Source organism: Colobus angolensis, unplaced genomic scaffold (assembly GCF_000951035.1).
Source record: "Colobus angolensis palliatus isolate OR3802 unplaced genomic scaffold, Cang.pa_1.0 Scaffold413, whole genome shotgun sequence".
Lineage (NCBI taxonomy): Eukaryota > Metazoa > Chordata > Mammalia > Primates > Cercopithecidae > Colobus > Colobus angolensis.
The window spans coordinates 1,637,384-1,663,477 of record NW_012117522.1 but is presented as its reverse complement, the minus strand read 5'-3'; the positions used below and the strand labels follow the sequence as shown (position 1 = coordinate 1,663,477).

Genomic DNA, 26,094 nt, shown 5'->3' with positions numbered 1-26,094 from the left:
AAGATGTAAAACCTATGGAGCTGACACCAGGGACCCAACAGCAAGGTATAAATTATCAAGAGTTGACTTCAGGATGGCAAGATCATGAATCAATGATGTTGGCACCAGAGTCAACTAGGAAGTTCCCATCAGGACCACTGTTGACTAGTGTCAGATTTTCAAATTTGTCTCCAGAATCACAGCAACAAGGTGTGAAATCTTTGGAGTTTACTCTAGAGCCAAAGTCGCAAAGCATAAAACATGTGAAATTATCTTCAGTGTCTCTGCAGGAAGCTATAAAATCTGTGGAATTAGCACCAGGGTCACTGCTTCAAAGAGTGAAATATGGGGAGCAAACTCCAAAAACAAATTATCAAATCATGGAATCCTCTGAAATAATCCCTAGACCAGGGCATCAGTTTACAAAATATGCAGAGATGATCCCACAGCCAATGTATCAAGTCCCTAAATCTGCAAATTTGATTTCAATACCAATTTATCACGCCACAGAATCTTCAGAAATAGTACAAGGATTGGCACATAAAGGCATAGATACTATAGAGAAATCTGTGGGGTTGACCCCAAAGATAACAGGTAGAGCCATTGAATCCTTAGGGATGCTGCTACAGCCAGATCTTCAGGTACCAAAATTTGTTGATCTGACTCCAATGGTAAGGGATCAAGGCTCAAAATTCTTAGGATTAACTCCAGAGAAAAGCTACCAAATCCTAGAAACTATGGAACTGCTCTCTCAGCCACGGGCCCGAGTCAAGGATTTGGGGGAGTTATATATGAAGCCACTGCAGCAAACTGTGGAATATGAAGGGATTACTCCGGAACTCAAGCATTACTTTACAGAAGCTATGAGGTTGACCACTGAGGCAAGGATACATGCAAATGAATTCTTTGGAATGACCCCAAAGCCAGCAAGTCAAGCCACTGGATTTGCAGAGAGATCCCCAAGGCTCTGTACTCAAAACTTAGAACGTGTGGAGACGATCTCTGAGAAAAGACTGCAAAGGGAAGAATCTGTGGTATTGATTCCAAAGTCATTACATCACGTCCCAGATTCTGCTTCAGGGATGACACCTGGGTTAGGACATCGAGTTCCTGAATCTGTGGAGTTGACTTCTGAGTCAGGAGTGCAAGTAGAGAATACTTTGCAATTAACCCCCAAACCACAGCATCATGTGGTATCTCCAGGGATAATATTAGGGTTAGGACATCAAGTCCCAGAATCTGTAAATCTGACCTGTAAGCAATGGCTACAAAGGGAGGAATCTTTAGAGGTGCCCCTGAAGCAAACAAGTCAAGTTATAGGACATGAAGAATCTGTAGAGCTCACCTCTGAGGCACGGCAGCACAGGGAGGTATCAATGGGGCTAACAAAGTCAAAGAATCAAAGTATGAAATCTCCAGGGACAACCCCAGGACCACTGGGTAGAATTGTAGAATTTATGAGGATTAGTCCAGAGCCACTAGATCAAGGCACAGAATCTGCAAGGACACAGCTTCAAGTTGCTCAGTCTGAAGAGGTAATCCTCGTAGATGTCCCAAAAGTTGTTCAATCTGTGAAAGTAACCCCTGGACCACCATTTCAAATTGTAAAGTCTGTGACAATACCAAGGCCAACCCCTCAAATGGTAGAATATATTGAGTTGACTCCAAAACTGCAACATGTGAGACCTTCAGAGCACCACTCAGGGCCATGTTTGCAAGATGTGAAATCTACGAAATTAATCATAAAGCCAAAACACCAGATTTTGGAAACAATGGAGTTGACAGGGTTTCAAATTGTAAAAACTATGCTAATCCCAGGGCCATCCCTTCAAATCGTAAAATCTGAGGAATTAGCACCAGGACCAATTCCTCAGGTTGTAGAACCAATAGGAGTAGCCCTAGAATCAGGAATTGAAGCAATAAATTGTGTGGATTTACTTCCAAGGCCACATCTTCAAGAACTGATAGTACCTGCAGAATTAACTCCAAGGCCACGTATTCAAGTGAAATCTGAAGAATTAACCTCACCGCAAACATCTCCAGTTGAGAAACATACGATATTGACTCATAAACAAGGGCTTCAGGCTGTGAAATCTACAGTGATAAAAACAGAGCCTCCTAAAGTTATGGAAACTGAGGATTTGAATCTAGGACAGGTGTGTCAGAATAGGGACTGTGAGAAGTTAACATCAGAAGAGTTACAAGTAGGGACTGACTTCTCTAGGTTCCTACAAAGCTCTTCAACCACACTCATTTCAAGCTCTGTCAGAACAGCATCTGAATTAGGAGGACTTTGGGATTCTGGGATACAGGAAGTATCCAGAGCTTTGGATATAAAATACCCTGGGACAGATATTTTGCAGCCTGAAGAGACCTATATAGACCCTACTATGATACAATCTTTAATTCTTCCCTTGGCCCTTCATAATCACAGCTCTGATAAGACAGCTAACACTGTGGAAAACCCATGTCCTGAGATTCCAGGAGTGGATGTCATATCTAAAGAGACAACTAAAAGGAAGCAAATGGAGGAGCTAGAGAACTTACTTCAGAGACATCTACTACAAAGCTGGAGATCACTATCTAGGACATTCCGGGCAGAATCAGGGGTTCAGAAAGGTCTCATCAAGTCTTTCCTGGGTAGACAACACAATGTCTGGGAGAGTCATGCCTGGAGGCAGCGACTACCAAGAAAATATCTCTCCACTATGCTAATGCTGGGTAATATTTTAGGGACCACTATGGAAAGGAAGCTTTGTTCTCAAACATCTTTAGCTGAAAGAGCCACTGCAGATACCTGTCAATCTATTCAGAATTTATTTGGGATTCCAGCTGAACTGATGGAAGCTTCTCAGAGCCTGCCAGAGAAGGGTCCAGTTACTATTTCTCAGCCTTCCGTGGTCAAAAACTACATTCAGAGACATACTTTTTATCGTGGTCATAAGAAAAGAATGGCCTTAAGGATATGGACACGTGGCTCCACATCTTCCATAATACAGCAATATTCTGGGACTAGAGTGGGAATAAAAAAGACAAACTCAAGGTTCAGTGGTATATCCCAAGAAGTCATTCAGCATATGCCTGTCTCATGTGCAGCGGGCCAGCTTCCTGTCCTGGTAAAGTCAGAGTCCTCCCTCAGCGTATTTTATGATAGAGAAGATCTTGTTCCAATGGAAGAAAGTGAGGACTCACAGAGTGATTCCCAGACAAGGATTTCTGAGTCCCAACACTCCCTCAAGCCAAGTTATCTTTCCCAGGCTAAGACTGACTTCTCAGAACAGTTCCAGCTGCTACAAGATCTGCAGCTAAAAATAGCAGCAAAACTCTTAAGGAGTCAAATACCCCCCGATGTGCCTCCACCTCTAGCTTCAGGTCTAGTCCTAAAATACCCTATCTGCCTACAGTGTGGCCGATGTTCAGGACTTAACTGCCATCATAAATTACAGACCACTTCGGGGCCTTATCTTCTTATCTATCCACAGCTCCATCTTGTACGCACTCCTGAAGGCCATGGTGAGATTCGGTTGCATCTTGGCTTTAGGCTGCGAATTGGGAAAAGACCCCAAATCTCCAAGTATCGTGAAAGAGATAGACCCATCATACAGAGAAGCCCTATATCACCATCACGAAGGAAAGCTAAAATCTATACTCAAGCTTCCAAGAGTGCTACTTCCACAATAGATTTGCAGTTTGGGTCTTCCCAGTCCCCTGCCCCTGTACAATTCTACATCAGGCGAGGACAACGCAGCAGCCCTGACCTAGTAGAAAAGACAAAAATTAGAGCACCTGGGCACTATGAATTCACTCAAGTTCACAACCTACCAGAGAGTGACTCTGAAAGCACTCAGAATGAAAAACGGGCTAAAGTAAGAACCAAAAAGACCTCTGATTCAAAATATCCAATGAAGAGAATCACCAAGGGACTTAGAAAACACAGAAAGTTCTACAAAAACAGTAGAACCACAATAGAGAGTCCCTCTAGGGAATTACCAGCCCATTTAAGAAGGAAGAGGATTGGAGCAACTCAGACAAGTACTGCCTCTTTAAAAAGACAACCTAAGAAACCTTCCCTGCCCAAGTTCATGCAACTGCTTTTTCAGAGCCTAAAGCGGGCATTCCAAACAGCACACAGAGTTATAGATTTTGTTGGGCAGAAGCCTGTGGACAGGACAAGGCCAGACAATTTGTGGGCAAGCAAAAACTATTATCCAAAACAAAACACCAGGGACTATTGCTTACCAAGCAGTATCAAAAGAGACAAGAGGTCAGCTGACAAGCTAACACCAGCAGGCTCAACTATTAAGCAGGAGGACATATTGTGGGGAGGAACGGGCCAGTGCAGATCAGCTCAACAGCCAAGAAGAGCTCACTCTTTCCAACCCAGACCTCTTCGACTGCCCAAGCCTACAGATTCCCAAAGTGGTATTGCTTTCCAAACTGCCTCGATGGGGCAGCCTCTGGGAAGTGTTCAAAAGGACAATAGTAGCAGATCAAAGAAAAACTTCTATAGAAATGAAACCTCCAGCCAGGAGTCTAAGAACTTGTCCACACCAGGAACCAGAGTTCAGGCCCGAGGAAGAATCCTACCTGGTTCCCCTGTGAAGAGAACCTGGCATCGACACCTTAAAGAGAAACTCACACACAAGGAGCACAACCACCCCAGCTTCTATAAGGAGAGAACCCCACGCAGTCCTTCCGAGAGAACCCGTCATAACCCCTCTTGGAGAAACCATCGCAGTCCCTCTGAGAGAAGCCAACGCAGTCCCTTGGAGAGAAGACATCACAGTCCCTCGGAGAGAAGACAACACAGTCCCTCTCAGAGGAGCCACCGTAGTCTCTCTCAGAAAAACCATTCCAGTCCCTCTGAGAGAAGCCGTCGCAGTCTGTCTTGGAGGAATCACTGCAGTCCCTCCGAGAGGAGCTGTCACAGTCTCTCTGAAAGGGGCCCTCGCAGTCCCTCTGAGAGGAGCCATCGCAGTCCCTCTGAGAGAAGCCATCGCAGTCCCTCTGAGAGAAGCCATCGCAGTCCCTCAGAGAGAAGACATCGCAGTCCCTCTGAGAGAAGACATCGCAGTCCCTCTGAGAGAAGACATCGCAGTTCCTCTGAGAGAAGACATCGCAGTTCCTCTGAGAGAAGCTCTCAGAGGAGCCATCGCAGTCCCTCAGAGAGAAGCCATCGCAGTCCCTCTGATAGAAGACATCGCAGTCCCTCTGAGAGAAGACATCGCATTTCCTCTGAGAGAAGACATCGCAGTCCCTCTCAGAGGAGCCATCGCAGTCCCTCAGAGAGAAGCCATCGCAGTCCCTCTGAGAGAAGACATCGCAGTCCCTCAGAGAGAAGATATTGCAGTCCCTCTGAGAGAAGACATCGCAGTTCCTCTGAGAGAAGCCATCGCAGTCCCTTGGAGAGAAGCCGTCACAGTCTCTCGGAGAGGAGCCATCGCAGTCCCTCTGAGAGGAGATCTCACAGGTCCTTTGAGAGGAGCCATCGTAGGATTTCTGAGAGAAGTCACAGTCCCTCAGAGAAGAGCCACCTCAGTCCCTCAGAAAGAAGCCGTTGCAGTCCCTTTGAGAGGAGAGGACACAGTTCCTCTGGAAAAACCTGTCACAGTCCCTCTGAGAGGAGCCATCGCAGTTCCTGTGAGAGAACCCGTCACAGTCCCTCTGAGATGAGGCCAGGGAGGCCCTCTGGGAGGAACCATCGCAGTCCCTCTGAGAGGAGCCGACATAGTCCCCTTAAGGAGGGACTCAAGTACAGTTCCCCTGGGGAGAGGCCCAGCCATAGTTTGTCTAGAGATTTCAAGAATCAAACAAGTCTCCTCGGGACCACACATAAAAATCCCAAAGCAGGACAAGTGTGGAGGCCTGAAGCTACTCGATGAGGCGAGGCCCGCCCCTATTATTCATTGTCCTAAGTCTTCATCGTGCTGCCCTTTCCAGGCTTCTTTCCTGCTCAGCCACTGCCTCCAATACCTGCGCCCCCAGCGTGGAAAGGCTTCCATGTCTCTCTACCGGGGGGAGGCGTGTGAGAATGGGTCTGTAATTTCTCTAAGATCAATAAAGGGGCAGTACATGATCTCCCTGTGCATCTGGACTGAGACCACTGGGCTGGTGGGTGGGGAACGCAGGCTGGAAGGACACGAGGAGTTGTGCAAAGGTTCGGAATGAGAACCAGGGGTTTTGAGGCCTGGTCGAGGCTCCAAGCTCCGCCCCTTCGCTCCAGACCCCACCCATAAGTTCCCGGGTCCCGCGTCGCAATCCCAGTGGGGCGGGGTCTCAGAGGAATCGGAGGGTGACTCGTCACGTGACTCGCTCCGGCCGCAGCCCCCTCGGAAGCTGCTAGGCGGAAGTAGAAGTTCAGAAGAGGGCTAGGCGGAGCCGAACCCACATCCGGGAGAGGCGAGGAGAGCGGAAGTGGCGTTGGTCTGGCCGGAGCCCTTGGGTGAAATTGTTAGGCGTGGAGAGGGAGTGATGTCTTCCAGACTCGGTGCTGTACCCGCCGTGAGTTTCTTGGTTTGACCGTTATGCTTTAGAGGTAGCGCTGTCGAGCCCGGAACACGCGGTCCCTCGCTTTTGTCCCATGCTCAGAGTTGGTTTTATCAGAGGCCATCGTAGGCCCCACCCTTCTAGATCAGATCACCTGTCCCCTTTTTCTTTACCCACGTTCTGCTGCCTGTACCCCACCTCCTTGAATTTAATTCCTCGCCACATTGCCATTAGTTTCTATTCCTTTTACATCCCCAATGTCTCTCATATCCGTTGTCTTTTCTTTTGGCCTCCCTTTTAGAGCCTGGGACAGGGCTTTGAGAATGGGGGAAGACGAAGGCTCTGGTATTGTTACCCGCCTTTGCACTGCTGGAAGATAGGACAGCATATTTTTCCTAAAAGGTGTTGCCTTCTTGTGTTTGAGGTGGTTGCCCCGGGAGAGCTTCATTTCTTCTGGGCATAGGGGAATTCGTCTTTTTGTGGTCGAGGTTCAGAGGTCCCTAGCACTCACTCGTGTGCTTGTGATTTGCTAGACTTCGGGACCCACAACCTTTAAGCAGCAGAGGAGCACGAGGATCGTGGGAGCTAAGAAGTAAGTGAGGTTTTCTAAGGTCCTTTTATGATTGTGTCGCCAGCGCTGTCCAGTAGAACTTCTTCCTGTGATGAAAATGTTCTGTATCTGCATTGTCCAGTATCATAGCCACTAACCCTGTGTGGATTTTGAGTAGTTGAAATGTGGCTAGTGCAAATGAGGGACTGAATTTTAAATTTTATTTGCTAAGTAAGTTAGGTTTGTAAGGTTCTTTTGTGATTTTGTGGCCAGCGCTGTCCAGTAGAACTTCTTGTGACGAAAATGTTCTGTATCTTCACTGTCTAGTATCATAACTACTAGCCCTGTACAGCTTTTGAGCGCTTGAAATGTGGCTAGTGCGACTGAGGGATTGAACTTTAAATTTTATTTAATTTTAACTAACTTTAAATAGCCACCTGTAGCTAGTGGCTATCGGATTGGACGGTGTAGGTCTAAGTCTGGTGTGTGGGAGAAAAACCTAGCTTGCAGAAAAAAGAGTACAAATTATAATAAAAATGGAACCAGTGACTCAGTGGTAATTCCGTATTTCTCCAGACATCAAATTCGTGCACGTAAATACAGTGATGAACTTGGGATGGATGATTAAAAAAAAATGGCCGTAAGAAATCTTTGTATTTTTAAACTACTTGGCTGTAAGACTGGTTTGTTATTTAGTACCCTGAAGGTGCTTAGTTTTTCCATGGTTAATACAAAAGAAAACATTCTTGTTAACTAGACATTAAATGGATTCATTCATTCAGGTGACATTTACTACATGTTTACTCTGTGCCAGTTCTCTAGTAGGTTAGGTATACAGGCGTGAAAAACAACTAGCAGTCTAGAAGGGGAGATAGGCAAGTAGATCAACACAGTTCATTGTAATAAGTAAATATTTTTAAATGGGAATTTAATTTAGCCTTTGGGGAAAGGGAGTGATAGTTTGGAAGGGAAGGATTATCAGAGCAGGTCACTCCTAAGTAGAAACTTGAAAGTTGAGGAATCATACAGTTAGTGAGAAGGAGAAAGGTTTTTCAGAACAGAGAACAGTATGTGAACGTGTGGAAAAAGTTAATGGGGTAGTAAGTAGTTCTGTGTGACTGGGATGGAGGATGAGGGATTGCAGGGAGAGCATTTAGAGAGGTTAGTAGGGGCTAGACCATGAAGGACCTGTTATGGCATGCTAAAGTGTTTGGATTTTATCCTCGAAAAGATAATGAGGGAATGACATAGCCAGATAATTGGTCTTAGGCCACTCTGGCAGCATTATGAAGGATGGATTTGGAAGGGTACTGGGAAACTGGTTCAGAGGTTATTATGATAGCCTAAGAGATTAAAAAAGAACATGCAGCCTGTGGTGGGAACAATACATAGGGAATACATAGGGAACAATGTATAGGGAGCATACAGGTTGTGATGATAAGTGAGTAAGAGAAGGAAGATAGGATGTCTATGGGTTTCTGGCTTTGGCCATCAGGTGAATTTTGGTGTAATTCACAGAACTAGGAATTTCTGAATGAGGAGCAACATTTGGAACAAAATCAAATAGGTTTGGACCTCAGATGAACAGCTGGTCTGAAATACAGAGTTGGGAATCATCAGCTGTAAAAAATAGTTGGAAACATGATGTTTTCCTCCACAAGCTGAGAGTTTTAATGGGCTCTTCTAGTTAAAGTGGTTAGAGCGATGTTTCTCAGTATGTACCTTGGTCACCTAGAGATAATTGTTAAAAAATAAGATTATTAAGTCCCTATGCATTAACCAGATTTGGAATCATTGGGTTTAGGGCGTGGAAATCTTTATTTTTAACTAGCTTCCTAGGAGATTGTGGCATTTGAGAGTCAATGGTGAGAAGTGAGACCAGAGAAGAGTAGAGCATGGAGAACACCAGCTTTTAAAGACTGGGTAGAATTAAGTAAGTTTACAAAGAATAACAAGATGAACTAAAATACTTTTCTAATGAAATCTAAATATTGCACGTAGAAGAATGAGCTAGGGGCTTTTAAAAATTTTTGCTAGATCAGAAAGGAGTTGAAAATAGGCTAAACTTTTTATGTTTGTGATCAGAAGCTAAGAGTTGCCACACTGGTGACAACAAATTATAAAATAAATACAATTATGGTAGTCATTGTATCACAACAAAACTTTTTCTTGTTATATGTATGGAAAGGGAAGTTTGAGCTTAATCTGGTTTTTTACAAATAATCAAATGTCCTGGGGTTGATGGGTAGATATTGTGAAATACTTGAGAATTGTTTTTGTTGAGTCCTTTAAAAATAAAACATGAGACCTGGAGGAAGGATTCCCTAACGACCTTGACTTAATCTCCAAGAGTCAATTATGATGATCATATGAACTATTGCCTTTTCAGTATGCTTTTGCTTATTCATGAGAAGGTATATGGGTACTGTATTTCTGAGTCCTACACTGATAGTAAGAAATTCCTACATGGAGAGTTTCGTAAGAGTTGTTATATGGGACTTGGCTCTTAATGGCCTGTTGGTACCTTCAGGTATTTTTGTTGTTGTTGTTGGAGATGGAGTCTTGCTCTGTCTCCTAGGCTGGAGTGCAGTGGCATGATCTCGGCTCACCACAACCTCCGCCTCCCGGGTTCAAGCAATTCTCCTGCCTTGGCCTCCCGAGTAGCTGGGATTACATGCACACACCACTGCGCCCGGCTAAGTTTTTGTTTTTTTAGTAGAGACGGGTTTCACCGTGTTGCCCAGACTGGTCTTGAACTCCTGAGCTGAGGCAGTTTGCCCACCTTGGCCTCCCAAAGTGCTAGGATTACAGGCATGAACCACTGTGCCTGCCCCATCAAGTCTTTCTAGCATTGTTTGGGATGGTAGGTTTTGGCCTTAGAGGGCGGCCGATCCATTAAATTTTAAAAATACCTTTATTGAGGTATAATTAGAGTACAAAAGACTGCACATATTTAAAGCATACACCATGGTCAGCTTTGACCTATGTCTGTATCCATGAAACCATTGCCACAATCAAGATGATAAACGTTTTCATCTCTCTCAAAAGTTTGTTCATGTCTCTTTGCCATTCTTCCTCCACTCCTGTCCACAGGCACCACTGTACAGTGGTTTGCATATTCTAGGATTTTATATAAGTGAAGTCACACAGTATGTTCTCATTTTTTTCATGATTTCTTTCACTCAGAATAATGATTTTGAGATGAAAAATAGTTTTTATTGCTGAGTAGAATTCCATTATGGGTACCATAATTTGTTTAGCCATCTACCTTGATGGACATTTGAGTTATTTTCAGTTTTAGGGTGTCAAACAATAAGGCTGCTGTGAACATTCATGTACAAGTCTTGTGTGGACAAATGCTTTCATTTATTTGGATAAATATCTAAGGTGGTATTTACCATCATTAGGTTAGTTGATTCATATGGCAGGCGTATGTTTAGCTTTTTAAGATACTACCTGCTTTCCAAAGTGGTATTATTTTGCATTCCTACCAGCAATGTACGAGAGTCAGTCTTTTCAATTTTAGCTAATTTAATGGATGTATAGTGGTGTTTCACTGTAGGTTTAATTCGTGGGTTTTTGTGTTTTTCTTTTCTTTTTCTTTTTTTGAGACAGGGTCTCCCTCTGTCACCTAGCCTGGAGTGCAGTGGCCCGATCTCGGCTCACCGAACCCTTTGCCTCCTGGGTTCCATTGATTCTCCTGCCTTAGCTTCCTGAGTAGCTGGGATTACAGATGTTCACTACCATGCCTGACTAATTTTGGTATTTTTAGTAGAGATGAGATTTCAGCATGTTGGCCAGGCTGGTCTTGAACTCCTGACCTCAAGTGCTCTGCCCTCCTTGGCCTGCCAAAGTGCTGGGGTTACAGGGTTGAGCCACCACACCTGGCCTAATTTGTGGTTTTTAATTCATCATATATGAATAATAATGTTGAGCATCTGTTTGTATTCTTAAAAAAAAAAATTTTTTTTGCATCTGTTCATATCCTTTTTTATTTTTTATTTTTTTGAGACAGAGTTTCGCTCTTGTTGCCCAGGCTGGAGTGCAATGACACGATCTCGGCTCACTGCAACCTCCGCCTCCCCGGTTCAAGCGATTCTTCTGCCTCAGCCTCCTGAGTAGCTGGGATTACAGTCATGCACCATCACGCCCGGCTAATTTTGTGTTTTTAGTAGAGACAGGGTTTCTCCATGTTGGTCAGGCTGGTCTCGAACTCCTGACCTCAGGTGATCTGCCCACCTTTGCCTCCCAAAGTGGTGGGGTTAACGATGTGAGCCACCGTGCCCTGCCTTCATCTGTTCGTATTCTTATTGGCCATTTGTGTATCTTCTTTTGTAAAGTGTCAGTTTACATTTTTGTCCCTTTAAAAAAGTGGTTTATCTTATTGGATTGTGTTATTTAAAAAAAATCTATCCTGAATACAACTCCTTTGTCTATTATATTTCCTTACAGTCTGGTTTGTTTTTCATTTTCTTAATGATGTCTTTTGAAGAGCAAAGGTTTAAATTTATCGGCCGGGCGTGGTGGCTCACGCCTGTAATCCCAGCACTTTGGGAGGCCGAGGCGGGCGGATCACGAGGTCAGGAGATCGAGACCATCCTGGCGAACACGGTGAAACCCCATCTCTACTGAAAAAATACAAAAAAATTAGCCAGGCGTGGTGGCGGGCGCCTGTAGTCCCAGCTTCTAGGGAGGCTGAGGCAGGTGAATGGCGTTAACCCGGGAGGCAGTAGAGCTTGCAGTGAGCAGAGATTGTGCCACTGCACTCCAGCCTGGGCGACAGAGCCAGACTCCGTCTCCAAAAAAAAAAAAAAAAGGTTTAAATTTATCATTTTTTCTTACGTTTCATGCTTTTATGTATCCTATTTAAGAAACCTTTGCCTCCCTGGAGGTTGTAGTGAGTCAAGGTGGCGCCACTGCACTCCAGCCTGGGCAACAGAGCGAGATTCCGTCTTAAGAAATAATAGTAATTAAAAAGGAACTTTTGCCTCCCTAATTGCAAAGATTTTCTCTGGTCTTTTCTCCTAGATGTTTTATAGGTTTTATATTTAGGTCTGTGACTCATTTAGAGTTAATTTCTGTGAATGTTATATGGTAAGTAAGGGTCAGTGTTGGCTTTTTTTTCTATTTGTATACCTGGTTGTTGGAAAGAGTTTTCTTTCTCTAATGAATTGCCTTGGCACCTTTATCAAACTTCACTTGGACATGTATATGTGTAGGTCTGTTTCTGGACTCTCCTTATTCTGTTCTATTGGTGTTTGTTTAGACTCTTGAAATCAGTAAGTCCTCTAACTTTAGTGTTCTTTTTCAAATTTGTTTTGGTTATTCTCAGTTCTTTGCATTTTTATAAAAAGTATAGAATTGGGTTGCCAATATCTATTAAAAGAAGCTTGCTGAGTATTGATTGGTATTATATTGAATCTGTAGATTCTTTTGGAGAGTATTGCTATTTTAACAATATTAAGTTTTCTGATTTATGAACATGCTATATTTTCCCCTTTATTTAAGTCTTCTTAATTACTCTCAGCAATGTGTTGTAGTTTCATTGTAAAAGTCTTGAACATCTTTTGTTAGATTTGTTCCCAGGTATATTATCTTATTCTGATGTAATTGTAAATGGTATTATTTTTATAATGTCATTTTCTAGTTGATTGTTGCTAGTGTATAGGTATTCAGTTGACTTTGTATGCTATCATCCGGACACTTTATAAATTAATTTATTAGTTCTAGTAATTGTTTTGTAGATTCCTTGGGATTTATTTTGTAAGCAATCATATAATCTGCAAGTAGGGACGGTTTTGCTTTTTTCCTTTTGATCTTGTTTTAAACTATTACAATGGCATTCAGCAGTGAAACTACATGGGCCTGCAGTTTTCACTTTGGGAAGGATTTCATAAATTCAGTTTATTTAATAGATATAAGGCTACTTAGATTTCCAGTTTCTTCTTGTGTCAGTTTTGGTAAGTAGTATTTTTAAAGAAATTTGTTCATTGTAATTTTTCCATAGATTAGCATGAAGTTATTTAAAGTATATTATTACTTAATGTCTACATAATCTGCGATAACCCCTCTTTCATTTCTGATATTGGTTATTTGTAGTATCTTTTTTTGTTGATCAGTCTAGCTACAGGGTTGTCAATTTTGTGATCATTTCAAAGAACCACATTTCCCCTGTTGTCTGTTTTCTAGTTCATGGGTTTCTCTTCTTACCTTTTCTTTGGTTTACTTTGCTTTTCCTTTTAAGGTATCTTAAGGTGAAATCTTAAATCATTGATTTTAGATCTTTTCTAGTATAAGCATTTAGAGCTTTAAGTTTCTTTCCAAGTATTGCTTTAGTTGCATCCTACAAATGTTGTTATGCATATTTTTGTTGTTTTTCAGTGTAAAATATTTTCAAATTTCATTTGTGATTTCATTTTGGACCTATGAATTATTTAGAAGGAGATCATTTAATTTGCAGATATTTGGATTTTTTGTGTTTTTTGTTTTTAGATATCTTCCTATTATTGATTCCTAAGTTGATCCAATGTGGTCAGAGAATACACTGTGTAATTCTCATCCTTTTAATAAAAGTTAAAGTTGATGGCCCAGCGTAAGATCTAGCTTAATGAATGCACAATGTGCACTTGAAAAGAATATGTATCCTGCAGTTGTTAGATGTAGTGTTGTGTAAATGTTAACCAGAGCAAGGTGGCTAATAGTGCAGTTCAGATAATTTTCATCTTTTACTGAATTTTTGTCTAGTATCAATTGCTGAAAGAGGGAGGTCTTAAATTTTCTGCTAGGATTGTGGAATTGTCTATTTTTCCCTGTAATTCTGTCAGTTTTCGCTTTGTGTACTTTGAGGCTCTATTATTAGGCACATACAGTGGGTAATTATGTCTTCCCAATGATTTGACACTTTTGTCATTATGAAGTGTCTCTTTTTATCTCTGGCAGTACTCTTTGTCTTGAAGTCTGTTTTATCTGATATTAAAATATTCATTCCAGCCTTATGTTTGCTGATTGTGTGATACAATTTTTTTCATCCTAACTTTCAATCTATAGATGTCTTTATATTTTAGAGTGTGCTTCTTGTAGGTAGCATGTAGTAGGGTATCACTTTTTAATTTACTCTGTCAATTGCTGACTTTTAACTGGAGTGTTTAGACTGTAAACATTTAAATTAATTATTGATATGGTTGGATAGTCTACCCTTTTATTTTTTGTTCTGTTTATCGCTTGTTTTTTTGTTCCTGAGTTTCTTCTTTTGGATTATTTGAATGCTGCGTGTCTGCCTCTCCTCTTATATTTTCAAGAGACAGTGTCTTGCTCTGTTGCCCAGGCTGGAGTTGGTGGCACATTCATTGCTTACTGGGCTCAAGTGATCCTCCCACCTCAGCCTCCCAAGTAGCTGACATTACAGAGGTGTGAGCCATCTACCCCAGCCTGTTTACCATTTCTGTTACTCTTTCTTCATTCTTAAAAATCCAATTTTCTCTCTGGTATTATTTTTCTTCAGCTGGAATCATTTGTTTTAGCATTTCTTATGGAGCAGGCCTGCTTACAATGAATTCTCTTAGTTTTATTTCTGAGGATATTTTCACTGAATCTAGAATTCTAAATTCACAAATTTTTTCTCTCAAGATTTTAAAGATATTTCTTTTTCCTTTTCTTTTTTCTTTTTGGAGACAGGGTCTCACTCTGTTGCCAAGGCTGAAGTGCAGTGGCGCAGTGATAGCTCACTGAAGCCTCAAATTCCTCAGCTCAAGGGATCCTCCCACTTTAGCCTCCTGAGTAGCTGGGACTGTAGTTGCATGGCACCACACCTAGATTATTGCTTTAAATTTTGTTTATTTTTATTTTTTTGTGGGTACATAGTAAGGATATATATTTATGTGGTACATGAGATATTTTGATACAGGCATACAATGTGAAATCACATCATGGGGAATGGGATATCCATCCCCTCAAGCATTTATCCTTTGTGTTATAGACAGTCCAGTTACACTCTTTTACTTATTTTAAAATGTACAATTAAGTTCTTAAAATTATTATTTTTTGAGATGAAGTCTCACTCTGTCACCAGGCTGGAGCACAGTGGCGTATCTCGGCTCACTGCATCCTCCGCCTCCCGGGTGCAAGCATTTCTCCTGCCTCAGCCTTCCAAGTAGCTGGGACTACAGGCACACACCACCGTGCCCAGCTAATTTTTGTATTTTTAGTAGAGACGGGGTTTCACCATGTTGGCCAGGATGGTCTTGATCTCTTGACCTTGTGATCTGCCTGCCTCGGCCTCCCAAAGGGCTGGGATTACAGGCATGAGCCACCACGTCCAGCCTTCAAATTATTTTTTGTAGAGACAAGATCTTGCTATGTTGCCTAAGCTGGTCTTGAACTTGTGGGCTCAAACAGTCTCCCTGCCTTGGCCTCCCAAAGTGTTAGGATTACAAGTGTGAGCCATTACACTGGTCCAATTTTAAAGATACTGTACTGTCTTCTGGCATTCTTGGTTTCTGTTGAGAAACCCATGGTCATTTAAATCATTTCCTGTCATGTAGTATGTCACTTTTCTGAAGCTTTCTAGTTTAAAACAAAATCTTTGGCTTTGAATGGTTTCTTATTTATTTAGAAAAGTTATTTTGAAACAGGATCTAACTCCCGTTGCCCAGGCTGGAGTGCAGTGGTGCAACCTCTGCTCACTGCAGCCTCGTCCTCCTGGGCTCAGGTGATTCTCCCACCTCAGCCTGCTGAGTAACTGGGACTACAGGTGCCCCCCACCACAACTGGCTAATTTTTTATATTTTTAATAGAGATAGGGTTTTGCCATGTTGCCCAGGCTGGTCTTGAATTCCTGAGCTCAAGGGATCTGCCTGCCTCAGCCTCCTAAAGTGCTGGGATTACAGGCTTGAGCCATTGCACCCAGCTTAGTTTTTTTTTTTTTTTTTTAAATTTTTTTGGTTTTTTTGAGATGGAGTCTTGCTCTGTTGCCCAGGGCGGCTGGAGTGCAGTGGCATGATCTCAGCTCACTGCATCCTCTGCTTCCCAGGTTCAAGTGATTCTCCTGTCTCAGCCTCCCAAGTAGCTGGGACTACAGGCACCCACCACCACACCTAGCTAATTTTTGTATTTTAGTAGAGGTGGGGTTTCACCATGTTGGCCAGGCTGGTCTCTAACTCCTGACCTTGAGTGATCTGCCTGCCTTGGCCTCCCAAAGTGCTGGGATTACAGGTGTGAGCCACAACGCCTGGCCTAGTTTATTTTTTATTGAAGTAAAGTATACTTATATAATTTACCATATTTACCTTTTTTTTTTTTGAAACGGAGTTTCGCTTGTTGCCCAGGCTGGAGTACAAATGCCACGATCTTGGCTCACCACAACCTCTGCTTCCCAGGTTCAAGTGATTCTTCTGCCTCAGCCTACCTAGTAGCTGGGATTACAGGCATGTGCCACCATGCCCAGCTAATTTTGTATTTTTAGTAGAGACGGGGTTTCTCTATGTTGGTCAAGCTGGTCTCGAACTCCTGACCTCAGGTGATCCACCTGCCTCGGCCTCCCAAAGTGCTGGGATTATAGGCGTGAGCCACCACGCCCGGCCAATACATTTATATTCTTTTTCTTTTTTTCCTCTTTTCACTCCCCCATCTCTCCCCTCCCCTTCCTGGCTGAATAGTTTCATTAAGATGTCTCTTGGTTGGGTACCGTGGCTCATGCCTGTAATCCCAGCACTTTGGGAGGCTGAGGTAGGAAGATTGCTTGAGCACAGGAGTTTAAGACCAGCCTGGACAACGAAGTGAGACCCCGTGTCTACACACACACGAAAAAGAATGAGCTGGGTACCGTGGCGTGGCGCACACTTGTGGTCTCAGCTACTCAGGAGGCTGAGGTTGGAGGATTGTTTAAGCCTGGGAGGTGGAGGCTGTGCTTGAGCTACTACACTCCAGCCTGAGTGACAGAGTGAGACCCTGTCTCAAAAAAAAGAAAAAAAGTGCTTTGGACCAACCTGGGCAACATAACAAGACCCTGTCTCTACGAAAAAACACAAAATTTAGTGGATATGATGGTGTGCACCTGTGGTCCCAGCTACTCGGGTATGGTGAAGTGGGAGGATCACTTGAGCCAGAGAGGTCCAAGCTGCAGTGAGCCATGGGCTACTGCACTCTGGCCTGGAGAACAGAATGAGACTGTGTTTCAAAACAAAACAAAAAGATGTGTCTTCGTATGTTTTTCTCTGAGTTATCCTATTTGGTGTTTGTTGAACTCCTTGAATCTGTAAATTTATATCTGACCAAATGTGGGGGATTTTCCACCATTTTTTTTTTTCAAATGTATTTTTCTGCCTTAGTATCTTTTGCCTCTCCTCTGGGATTACAACTACACTTAAGTTAAAACTTTTGGTATTAGGGTTCTGTTGACTGTTTTTCAGTCTTTTTTCTCTTTGTTCTTCAGACTTTTTTTTTTTTTAATTATTATTTTTTATTTTTTTGAAACGGAATCTCGCACTGTCGCCCAGGCTGGAGTGCAGTGGCGCGATCTCTGCTCACTGCAACCTCCACCTCCTGGGTTCAAGCCATTCTCCTGCTTCCTGAGTAGCTGAGATTACAGGCACCTGCCACCAGGCCCAGCTAATTTTTTTGTATTTTTAGTAGAGGCAGGGTTTCACGAGGTTGGTCAGGCTGGTCTCGAACTCCTGACCTTGTGATCTGCCCACGTTGGCCTCCCAAAGTGCTGGGATTACAGGTGGGAGCCACCATACCTGGTGGAGACTGGGTCATTTCTATTGAACGGTCTTCAAGTTCACAGACGCTTTCCTCTGTCATCTCCATTCTATTACTGAACCTATCTGATGAATTTGTATTTCAGATACTGTATTTTTCAGTTCTAAGACTTCATTTGGTTCTTTTTTACGGTTTCTTTTTCTGCTGATGATTCCTACCTTTTCCTTCATTTCTTTTTTATTGAAAGTATTTGATAGTCCCAACATCTGGATCACCTTGGGGTTGGCATGTTTTGGTCATCTGTTCCTTTGAAAATTGCTCACATTTTCCTGGTTCTTTGTGTGTTGCATAATTTTGGAATTTATCCTCATCATTGTGAATACTTTTTGTGTAGATTTTGGGTCCTATTATAATTCTTCTGGGGAATGTTGCTATTTCTGTTTTAGCAGGCAACCCTGCTTCAGGTTCAGGCCAGAACTTCTGTCTTGCTTTTGGAGGCATTGGTTAAAATCTCAGTTCTGTTCTTGATGTCTTTGCTGTGATGATTTGGGCTGTCCCAAACGTGAATAGCTCAGGGGCTGGTCTGAGACTTCTGCAGGTGTTTCCAATCTTGTTTCAGTTCTCCAGGCTTTTGCTGCTTTGGTTTGGGTCACATTAGAGTTCAAATCTCATTTTGGTTTTCAGAGTCTTTGCTAGGCTGGTACGCATGGATATATGCCACACATTCATGTCTAAGGTTAAGTTGTGACTTGTGTGGATTCATACACTGAATTAAGGGATTCTCTTTTTTGCCTGTTTTCTCTCCAGCATTCCCCCCACCCCAGTCCCCCCACTCTGGTCCGCAGGGACCTTTTTTCCTGATTCACCTGGTCAGAAAGAAGGGATTTTCTAGAATTAAAGCTGCCCATGCTGCTCTGAAAGTGGGGTTCATCCTCATTGCAAATTCATACTTGAGGGAAAAAGACAGAACTGGAAAACTCACCCCATTTGGGTCACTTCTCCCAACTTTGACTCGCCTGTGCAATTTACTTGTTTTTGTTTGCTTTACAGAGTCCAGTGAGTAGGAGGGGTGGGCCTTAGTGGGCTTAGCGCCCCTCCAGAGCCAGGACTTCTGTGTATTGAATTTGTGTTATTGGACCTCATGTGTGGAGAGCCGAAACTCATTCTTCCCTGTCTGTAACATACTGACATAACCAGTCTCTGTTATGTTTATTCATCCCCATTTCCATCCCCTCCCTCCTAGAGGAAACTGTATAAACAAGTGTGATGTTTGCCCTTAAATATTTATGACTCCTTTAAAAATAAGCTTTAAAATAAGCTGCTTTATGTGTAGATTTGTTTTTAGCTTGCTGAACTGACACATTGTGCTAGAGATACTGTTTTGTTTCTTTTTCCATTCAACAGTATCTTTTTTAGTTATGTTCATGTCTCTATATGTAGAATTGGTTTATTGCTTCTAACAGCAACATAGTATTCCATAGTAGGCATCTATCACATTTCACAAGGATGGTCACTGTGTTACTTCCAACTCCCTGCTGTCACAAACAAACCTCTCTATGTGTAATTCTTATTAGCTCTACATCTAAAGTGTTATCTTGAATCTGCCAATTCAAGTTAACTTTTTTCCTTTTGTATACTCTTTCTCCCATGGTCTGTCTCCATAGAGCAGCCAGAAGGATCTTTCTGAACCATAAATCTAAAGTAGGCCTCACAGGTATTTAGCTGGAAAAGGGAGGTTCTAGGAGTCCTTAGACCACTCTTGGAGAACTGCTGCTCTATTGCATCTTGAGCCACCTAGAAGAGTGTCTGATGCTTTGTAGTTAGAGAGTAATGTTTTTTAACTGTCATACTGACTGATCTTAGATTTTGGAATCTGGATTTAGCTGTATACCAGAAATCTCTGGCCAGATTAATTCATGCAAGATAGCATCCATCCTTTAGCTGTGGAAGCTAAGTGTCATGTTGCCTAAATAAGATAGGGCATCAGGTTTTAGGGAGAATGCTGAGGGAGAAGGAAGATGGGTCAGATTAGGGCCTACAGACTATTCTTTTTCCTTAGAGATACCCTTTAGTTACCGTCCCTCTGTCAGAGAAAGAGATAGGCTGGGACATACCAGGTTACAAATCCAGGGAGACTTCCGAAGGGTCACAGAACACTTTATTGCTTCACCTACTTTCTTTTCTTAGATAAATCTAGGAAGGAATGTCTAGTTGGGCTGCAAAGTGATCATTGTATGTACTGCTTACTCTTTCTGATTACAATGAAGTGTGATAATAATTGTACATGTTGTGTTAGATCAACTATTGTTATTGTTAGGTGATTACAACTTACATTCTGTTTTTATAGCAGGCTTCTTAGTTTTCTGCACAGGTAACTAACTTGGTTATAATATAAAAGAATGTATAGAAATTTTGCTCCAGACCTTCCTTTGTGGTATATATTTTTATGTTGTATTAGTAGCAGGACCCAGTGCTCCATAAAGGATAATAGTTTCCAGTACACTATCCCTCATGATGACTCCTTAAGTGGTTCATCGTCTGCCTCTTCGTGTGAACCAGTGAGTGATTTTCCAGCATCTTTCCGAAAATCTACCTACTGGATGAAGATGAGAAGGATCAAGCCAGCTGCTACTTCTCATGTTGAAGGTATCAATATCAGTGTTTTAATCCAAAGACGGGTCACTTCCTAAAGTTATAGTTTGAGATTGTTGTAAATACCTCTTAAGAGTATTAAATGCCGGCTGGGTGTGGTGGCTCACGCCTGTAATCCCAGTACTTTGGGAGGCCGAGGTGGGCGGATCATGAGGTCAGGAGATCGAGACCATCGTGGCTAACATGGTGAAACCCCGTATCTACTAAAAAATACAAAAAATTAGCCGGGCCGGGCGGCGGGCGCCTGTAGTCCCAGCTACTCGGGTGGCTGAGGCAGGAGAATGGGGTGAACCCGGGAGGCGGAGCTTGCAGTGAGCTGAGATCGCACCACTCCACTCCAGCCTGGGCGACAGAGCAAGGCTCCATCTCAAAAAAAAAAAGACTATTAAATGCCACATAGTTGTTTCTCATTAGTGATTTAAAAAAATTTAAGGTGTTAGGCTATTGCATCCTGTCCCCTTAGCTTCATGAACTGCTATGTGATAGAGTGAAATTCTGCTAATCTTACTCCTCTAGGTTATACTTAGCATTTGATTTTCCTCTTTGTAGGATTTGAACTTTCTCCTCCTTGTCTTCTTCTTCTTCTTCTCCTTCTCCTTCTCCTTCTCTTCTTTTTTTTCTTTTTCTTTTTTTTTTTTGAGATGGAGTTTCACTCTTGTTGCCCAGGCTAGAGTGCAGTGACTCAATCTCGGCTCACCACACCCTCTGCCTCCTGGGTTCAAGCAATTCTCCTGCCTCAGGCTCCCGAATAGCTGGAATTATAGGCATGTGCCACCACACGCCTGGCTAATTTTGTATTTTTAGTAGAGATGGGTTTCTCCCTGTTGATCAGGCCAGTCTTGAACTCCCAACCTCAGGTAATCCTCCCACTTTGGCCCCCCAAAGTGCTGGGATTACAGATGTGAGCCACGGCGCCCGGCCCCCCTTTTCTTCTAGTTTGATCCTCTGTTGATGATTTAGGGGCTGGTGTAAGGGTTATTCAGGGGAGAATATTCTAGATGGTCACAGTCTCAAGAGTCCTTGGTAGCTAGCCCGCTATCTTGAGCAATTCTTACCCTCTTGTTAGCCTCAAATCAAGATTAAGCAAAACACATTGCTTGAATGCCCTTATTATTCATAAGGAACAATGAATGATTTGGGATAGATAACAATATAAAAAGAAAGGGGGATTGGGTCAGTTAATGAGAAGTTATACCAACTTCCCTAAAAACGTTACAGACATTTCTCTGAGGCCTGTGTTCACTGATGATCTTTCCCACTGATGGTCTTGTGAGTGATATTTTGAGGACAGGCCTAGGTGTTCATTTACAAAGTGTGCTGAGTTTTTGTTTTGTTTTTGTATGGTACTTCAGGGTCAGGTGGAGTATCAGCCAAGGGAAAAAGGAAACCCAGGCAGGAAGAAGATGAAGACTATCGAGAATTTCCTCAGAAGAAGCATAAGCTTTATGGTAAGGCAGTAACTTTTCTACTTCTTTTTCCCTGGGTGACTGAGCTTTATTCTTTGAGGATAAAGGAAAGAGAAGCCTTAGTTTGAGCCCTTCAGTGACCTCTGAGCCCTTTCAATTGTTTGGGAGGGAATGGCCTCCATCCTGCCTCATTATACCCTTTCATTCTGTCATGACAGGCAGTCAGTCGGTTGAGGGACTGGGAAATAGGGTGTTGAAGAGGAGTAGAGGGAAGAGATTTTGGTATTAGCAAGGGTGATGTGCTGGGCTTCAAGTTTCTGTCTTGTGTCAGGGAGGAAGCAACGGCCTAAAACTCAGCCCAATCCCAAATCCCAGGCCCGTCGTATTCGGAAGGAACCGCCAGTTTATGCAGCAGGTATGTTTTCTTTTGGAAGTTTTGTGGGATATAGTTCTCACACTCTGATTTGTTGTTGGTGTTGTCTGTGAAGGAATGAGGTACTAAAGCATTTCTTTAAGGAGGCAGTTACTAAGTGCCCGAGTTTGGAGTCAGAGAGACCTTTGCTCAAGTTTTGGCTCTTCATTAACTTTGTGACCTGCCTTAATTTGTTTAACTTCCTCTTGCCTCAGTTTCCCTGTCTATGAATAGGGGTAATAAAGGCAGTCAGAGTTGTTGTGAAAATTAAATGGATAAAAACATTTAGCATAGTCTCAGGCACACAAGAAACACTCAGCAGACAGACTGTGACATTTCTCAGTATCCTATTGTTATATCCTGTGGTGAAAAATGTTGCTGCCTAATTCTTGAAGCCACTGGGCTTTGGAGTGGTTCTCAGGTGGTTTTTATCGTGGTGAAATGAGTAGGAGTTTTCAGAAACTCTTCACTGTCTAAAAAAATACTACTTTTAGAAGTTACACCCAACAAGAGTCTCTTCATTGCAGTCTGCCAGGAAAAGGAAAAACCATTTTATGATACTTTTCCTAAATCGTGGGATTATGCTTTTTGTTTCTGGAGAATACTGCAGATTACAAAGTGTTTCTTTCTCTCCTTTGTAGGCAGTTTGGAGGAGCAGTGGTACTTAGAAATCGTTGATAAAGGCAGTGTCTCCTGCCCTACCTGCCAGGCAGTGGGGAGGAAGACCATAGAGGGTTTAAAGAAACACATGGAAAACTGCAAGCAGGTTAGATATTTTGGCGTTTCATAACTGTTACGATATTTTTACCCAAACTTTAGACCTCTTTTGCTGTGTTAGATATGCTGGTTATAATGGATGAAAAGCAGCATTGTATAATGAAGGAAACATAGGCTTTGGATCTGACAGAGTTAGGTTTGAGTCTTCTCTTAGCCACATACTAGTGTGACATTTAGCTTTTTATATATAGGCTTCAGTTTCATTTGTAAAATAGAGAAAAAATAATAAATACAAAATAACAAAAACCTTATGTAGTCCATGAGAGGATAAGAAAGAATAACACAGGGCTAAGTGCCTAGCCCATTACTTGGCAAATATTGGCATTCAGTTAATGGTAATTCTTATGATTTTATAAGTGAATTGCCTGTATTTTGCCCTTGAAGACATGACACTGAGTTTCTGGGATTTTGAGATATAATGACTATTGAGGTTGAGAAATAAAGGAGACATAGATGAAAGCATTTTAGTAGGACTTGGTGACATTCTGTTTCTCTGTGGAACAACCTAGCACTGAGCAGTATTTTTCCTTCTAGGAAATGTTTACTTGTCATCATTGTGGGAAACAACTTCGTTCACTGGCAGGGATGAAGTATCACGTCATGGCAAATCATAATAGTCTGGTAAGAGTGTCTTCTGTCTTTTGTGAGTGTTTGGATGTCTTTTTTTTTTTGAGATGGAGTCTCACTCTGTCGCCCAGACTGGAGTGCAGTGGCATGATCTCGGCTTACTGCAACCTCCACCTCCTGGGTTCAAACTATTGTCCTGCCTCAGCCTCCCAAGTAGCTGGGATTACAGGCATGTGCCACCACACTCGGCTGATTTTGTATTTTTAGTAGAGATGGGGGTTTCTCCATGTTGGTCAGGCTGGTCTTGACCTCCCGACCTCAGGTGATCTGCCTGCCTTGGCCTCCCAAAGTGCTGGGATTACAGGCGTGAGCCACTGCGCCCAGCAATTTTTTGTATTTTTAGTAGAGACTGAGTTTCACCACGTTGGCCAGGCTGGTCTCAAACTCCTGACCTCAGGTGATCCGCCCTCTTTGGCCTGCCGAAGTTCTGGGATTACAGGCGTGAGCTACTGTGCCCAGCCTGGATGTCTTTTACTTACGTGAGTGTAGATATCTCAGTGCAGATGGCTCTGGGATTTTATAAGGGTGTGAGTAACAAGAGCCTTTTGATAAAAGAGTTAATGCACAACGAAACCTTTGCATGAATCCATAAATATTTGTGTGTTTAGGTTGTCTCCAAAGGTTCGTATCCTGGGAGGTAGAGGCTCAGAACTCTTATTTCCATTATCTTCACTTCCTTTGTTCAGGAGAAGATGGAGAAAGCCAGGAGTCAGATAACTTGGGCTTCATTAGCACCAGCTTAGCTGCCAGTCCAAACCTTGATTCTCCTCTGATATTTTTTTTCCCTAATATTATCTGATATTATCTTTTACATGAATCATCATCTTGTTTGCTTCTCTTGATTTCTAGCCCATTTTGAAAGCCGGAGATGAAATAGATGAGCCAACTGAGAGGGAAAGGCTCCGAACAGTTCTAAAGAGACTGGGAAAGCTCAGGTGCATGCGTGAGGTAAGGGCCCAAGGACAGCAGTTCCTTCTCCCTGAATTCTCAGGTCAACGTCTTCTGTTCTTTCCATTTCTTCTCTTCCTCATTGTTGACTTCCTAATTCTGCACTATTTTGGTCTCTTGAATCATTAATAGTTCTTTATTTTCTTCCTCATTTCCAAAAAATTATTTTTATTCCCCTTCCCTTTGTTTAATGGGGTTTCCTTACCATCCATTTTTTAATGTGATGAAGAGGATCCCAGTGACCCTTCACTGTGCTGAACTTTGGTATAAATTTCTGGGTATTTGATATTGGGATGGGGTTGAATCACAGACCAAAGAGAAAGCTGTGACATAGAGTAGATGCACAGTTGTAGTTTATCAAGGGCTACTAAGCTGATTGAAAATCATGGTTGATTTTCAACCATAGGATGGCCAGAGACAAGGAAGGGTTGTGCCGATGGGAGATGTTGGAGAGTGTCTATTGAAATCAGAGGGTCTATTTGTATTTTGTGGTGGTGCATGCTTTATGGCTGTTGAGAAATTTAGGGATCATGTCAAAAGATGTAAGATTATAGTTTAGGCTTCTCTCCTGTGTTCAGAGTTGCTCCAGTAGCTTCACCAGCATCATGGGATATCTTTACCATGTTAGAAAATGTGGCAAAGGGGCTGCAGAGCTGGAAAAGATGACCCTGAAATGTCACCACTGTGGAAAACCATATAGGTCGAAGGCTGGACTTGCGTATCACCTGAGGTCAGAGCATGGGCCTGTGAGTACTGATTCCTTTCTATACCCTGCATGGGGATGTATTTGGTGGTGAGTCCTTAGCCCTCTATCTTCCCATATGTGTTTGGTTCCTCATTTGTATCCTCTTTTAGTCTCTGAATGCTTGTGTTCGCTCTTCTTTGTTCTTTCTTTGTCCTTTTCTTATTTCTGCCTTTTGAACATTAGGTTAGATAAGTCAAAATTCAAAGTATAGTCCAGGCAGAAGTAAACTCATTATTATATATTTTATATCATATATTTTTATATAGTGTATATATATTTTATATATATATATATTTTTTTCTTTAAGAGACAAGATCTTGCTGTCTCAGACTTGAGTGCAGTGGTGGGATCATAGCTCACTGCAGCCTCGAACTCTTGGGCTCAAGCCATCTTCTTGCCTCAGGCTCCTAAGTAGCCAGGACTACAGGCTTGCGCCACATGCCCAGCTAATTTTTTTGTTTTTCGTTTTTTGTAGAGACAGGTGTCTCATTATGTAGCACAGACCAGTCTCGAACTCCTGGCCTCAAGCTATCCTCTTATCTTGACCTCCCAAAGTGCTGGGATTATAGGTGTGAGCCACCGTGCCCAGCCCATTACTTAATTAGTTTATGTATTTATATATTTTTGAGACGGACTTTCCCTCCATTGCCCGTGCTGGAGTGCTGTAGAGCACTCTTGGCTCACTGCAACCTCTGCCTCCCAGGTTCAAGTGATTCTCCCACCTCAGCTTCCCAAATAGCTGGGATTATAGGCACGTGCCACCACGCCCAGCTAATTTTTGTATTTTTAGTAGAGACGGGGTTTCACCATGTTG

At 42.5% G+C, this 26,094-nt stretch overlaps 2 protein-coding genes across 9 annotated transcripts in view; both read left to right on the top strand.

The window, feature by feature from the left end:
- Window positions 1-14: 14 nt before the first annotated feature.
- LOC105521945 (chromosome unknown open reading frame, human C2orf16) lies at window positions 15-6,055 on the top strand. Its single transcript, XM_011956321.1, has one exon. It carries the CDS (start codon window positions 15-17, stop codon window positions 5,859-5,861), a length of 5,847 nt encoding a protein of 1,948 aa, XP_011811711.1. The 3' UTR covers window positions 5,862-6,055.
- A 246-nt stretch (window positions 6,056-6,301) lies between these two features.
- ZNF512 (zinc finger protein 512) overlaps window positions 6,302-26,094 on the top strand; it is a 38,923-nt gene continuing 19,130 nt past the window's right edge. Inside the window, exons 1-10 of one of the 8 annotated variants that reach the window (XM_011956318.1) lie at window positions 6,302-6,480; window positions 6,767-6,867; window positions 6,999-7,057; window positions 20,172-20,359; window positions 21,718-21,813; window positions 22,103-22,186; window positions 22,825-22,949; window positions 23,495-23,581; window positions 24,437-24,535; window positions 25,114-25,281. In XM_011956318.1, coding sequence (XP_011811708.1) covers window positions 20,314-20,359; window positions 21,718-21,813; window positions 22,103-22,186; window positions 22,825-22,949; window positions 23,495-23,581; window positions 24,437-24,535; window positions 25,114-25,281 — 705 coding nt within the window. In that variant the 5' untranslated portion in view covers window positions 6,302-6,480; window positions 6,767-6,867; window positions 6,999-7,057; window positions 20,172-20,313. Of the gene's footprint in view, window positions 6,481-6,766; window positions 7,058-20,171; window positions 20,360-21,717; window positions 21,814-22,102; window positions 22,187-22,824; window positions 22,950-23,494; window positions 23,582-24,436; window positions 24,536-25,113; window positions 25,282-26,094 lie in introns of all 8 variants that reach the window. The other 7 variants (XM_011956313.1, XM_011956314.1, XM_011956319.1 and 4 more) reach the window with 7 other exon arrangements.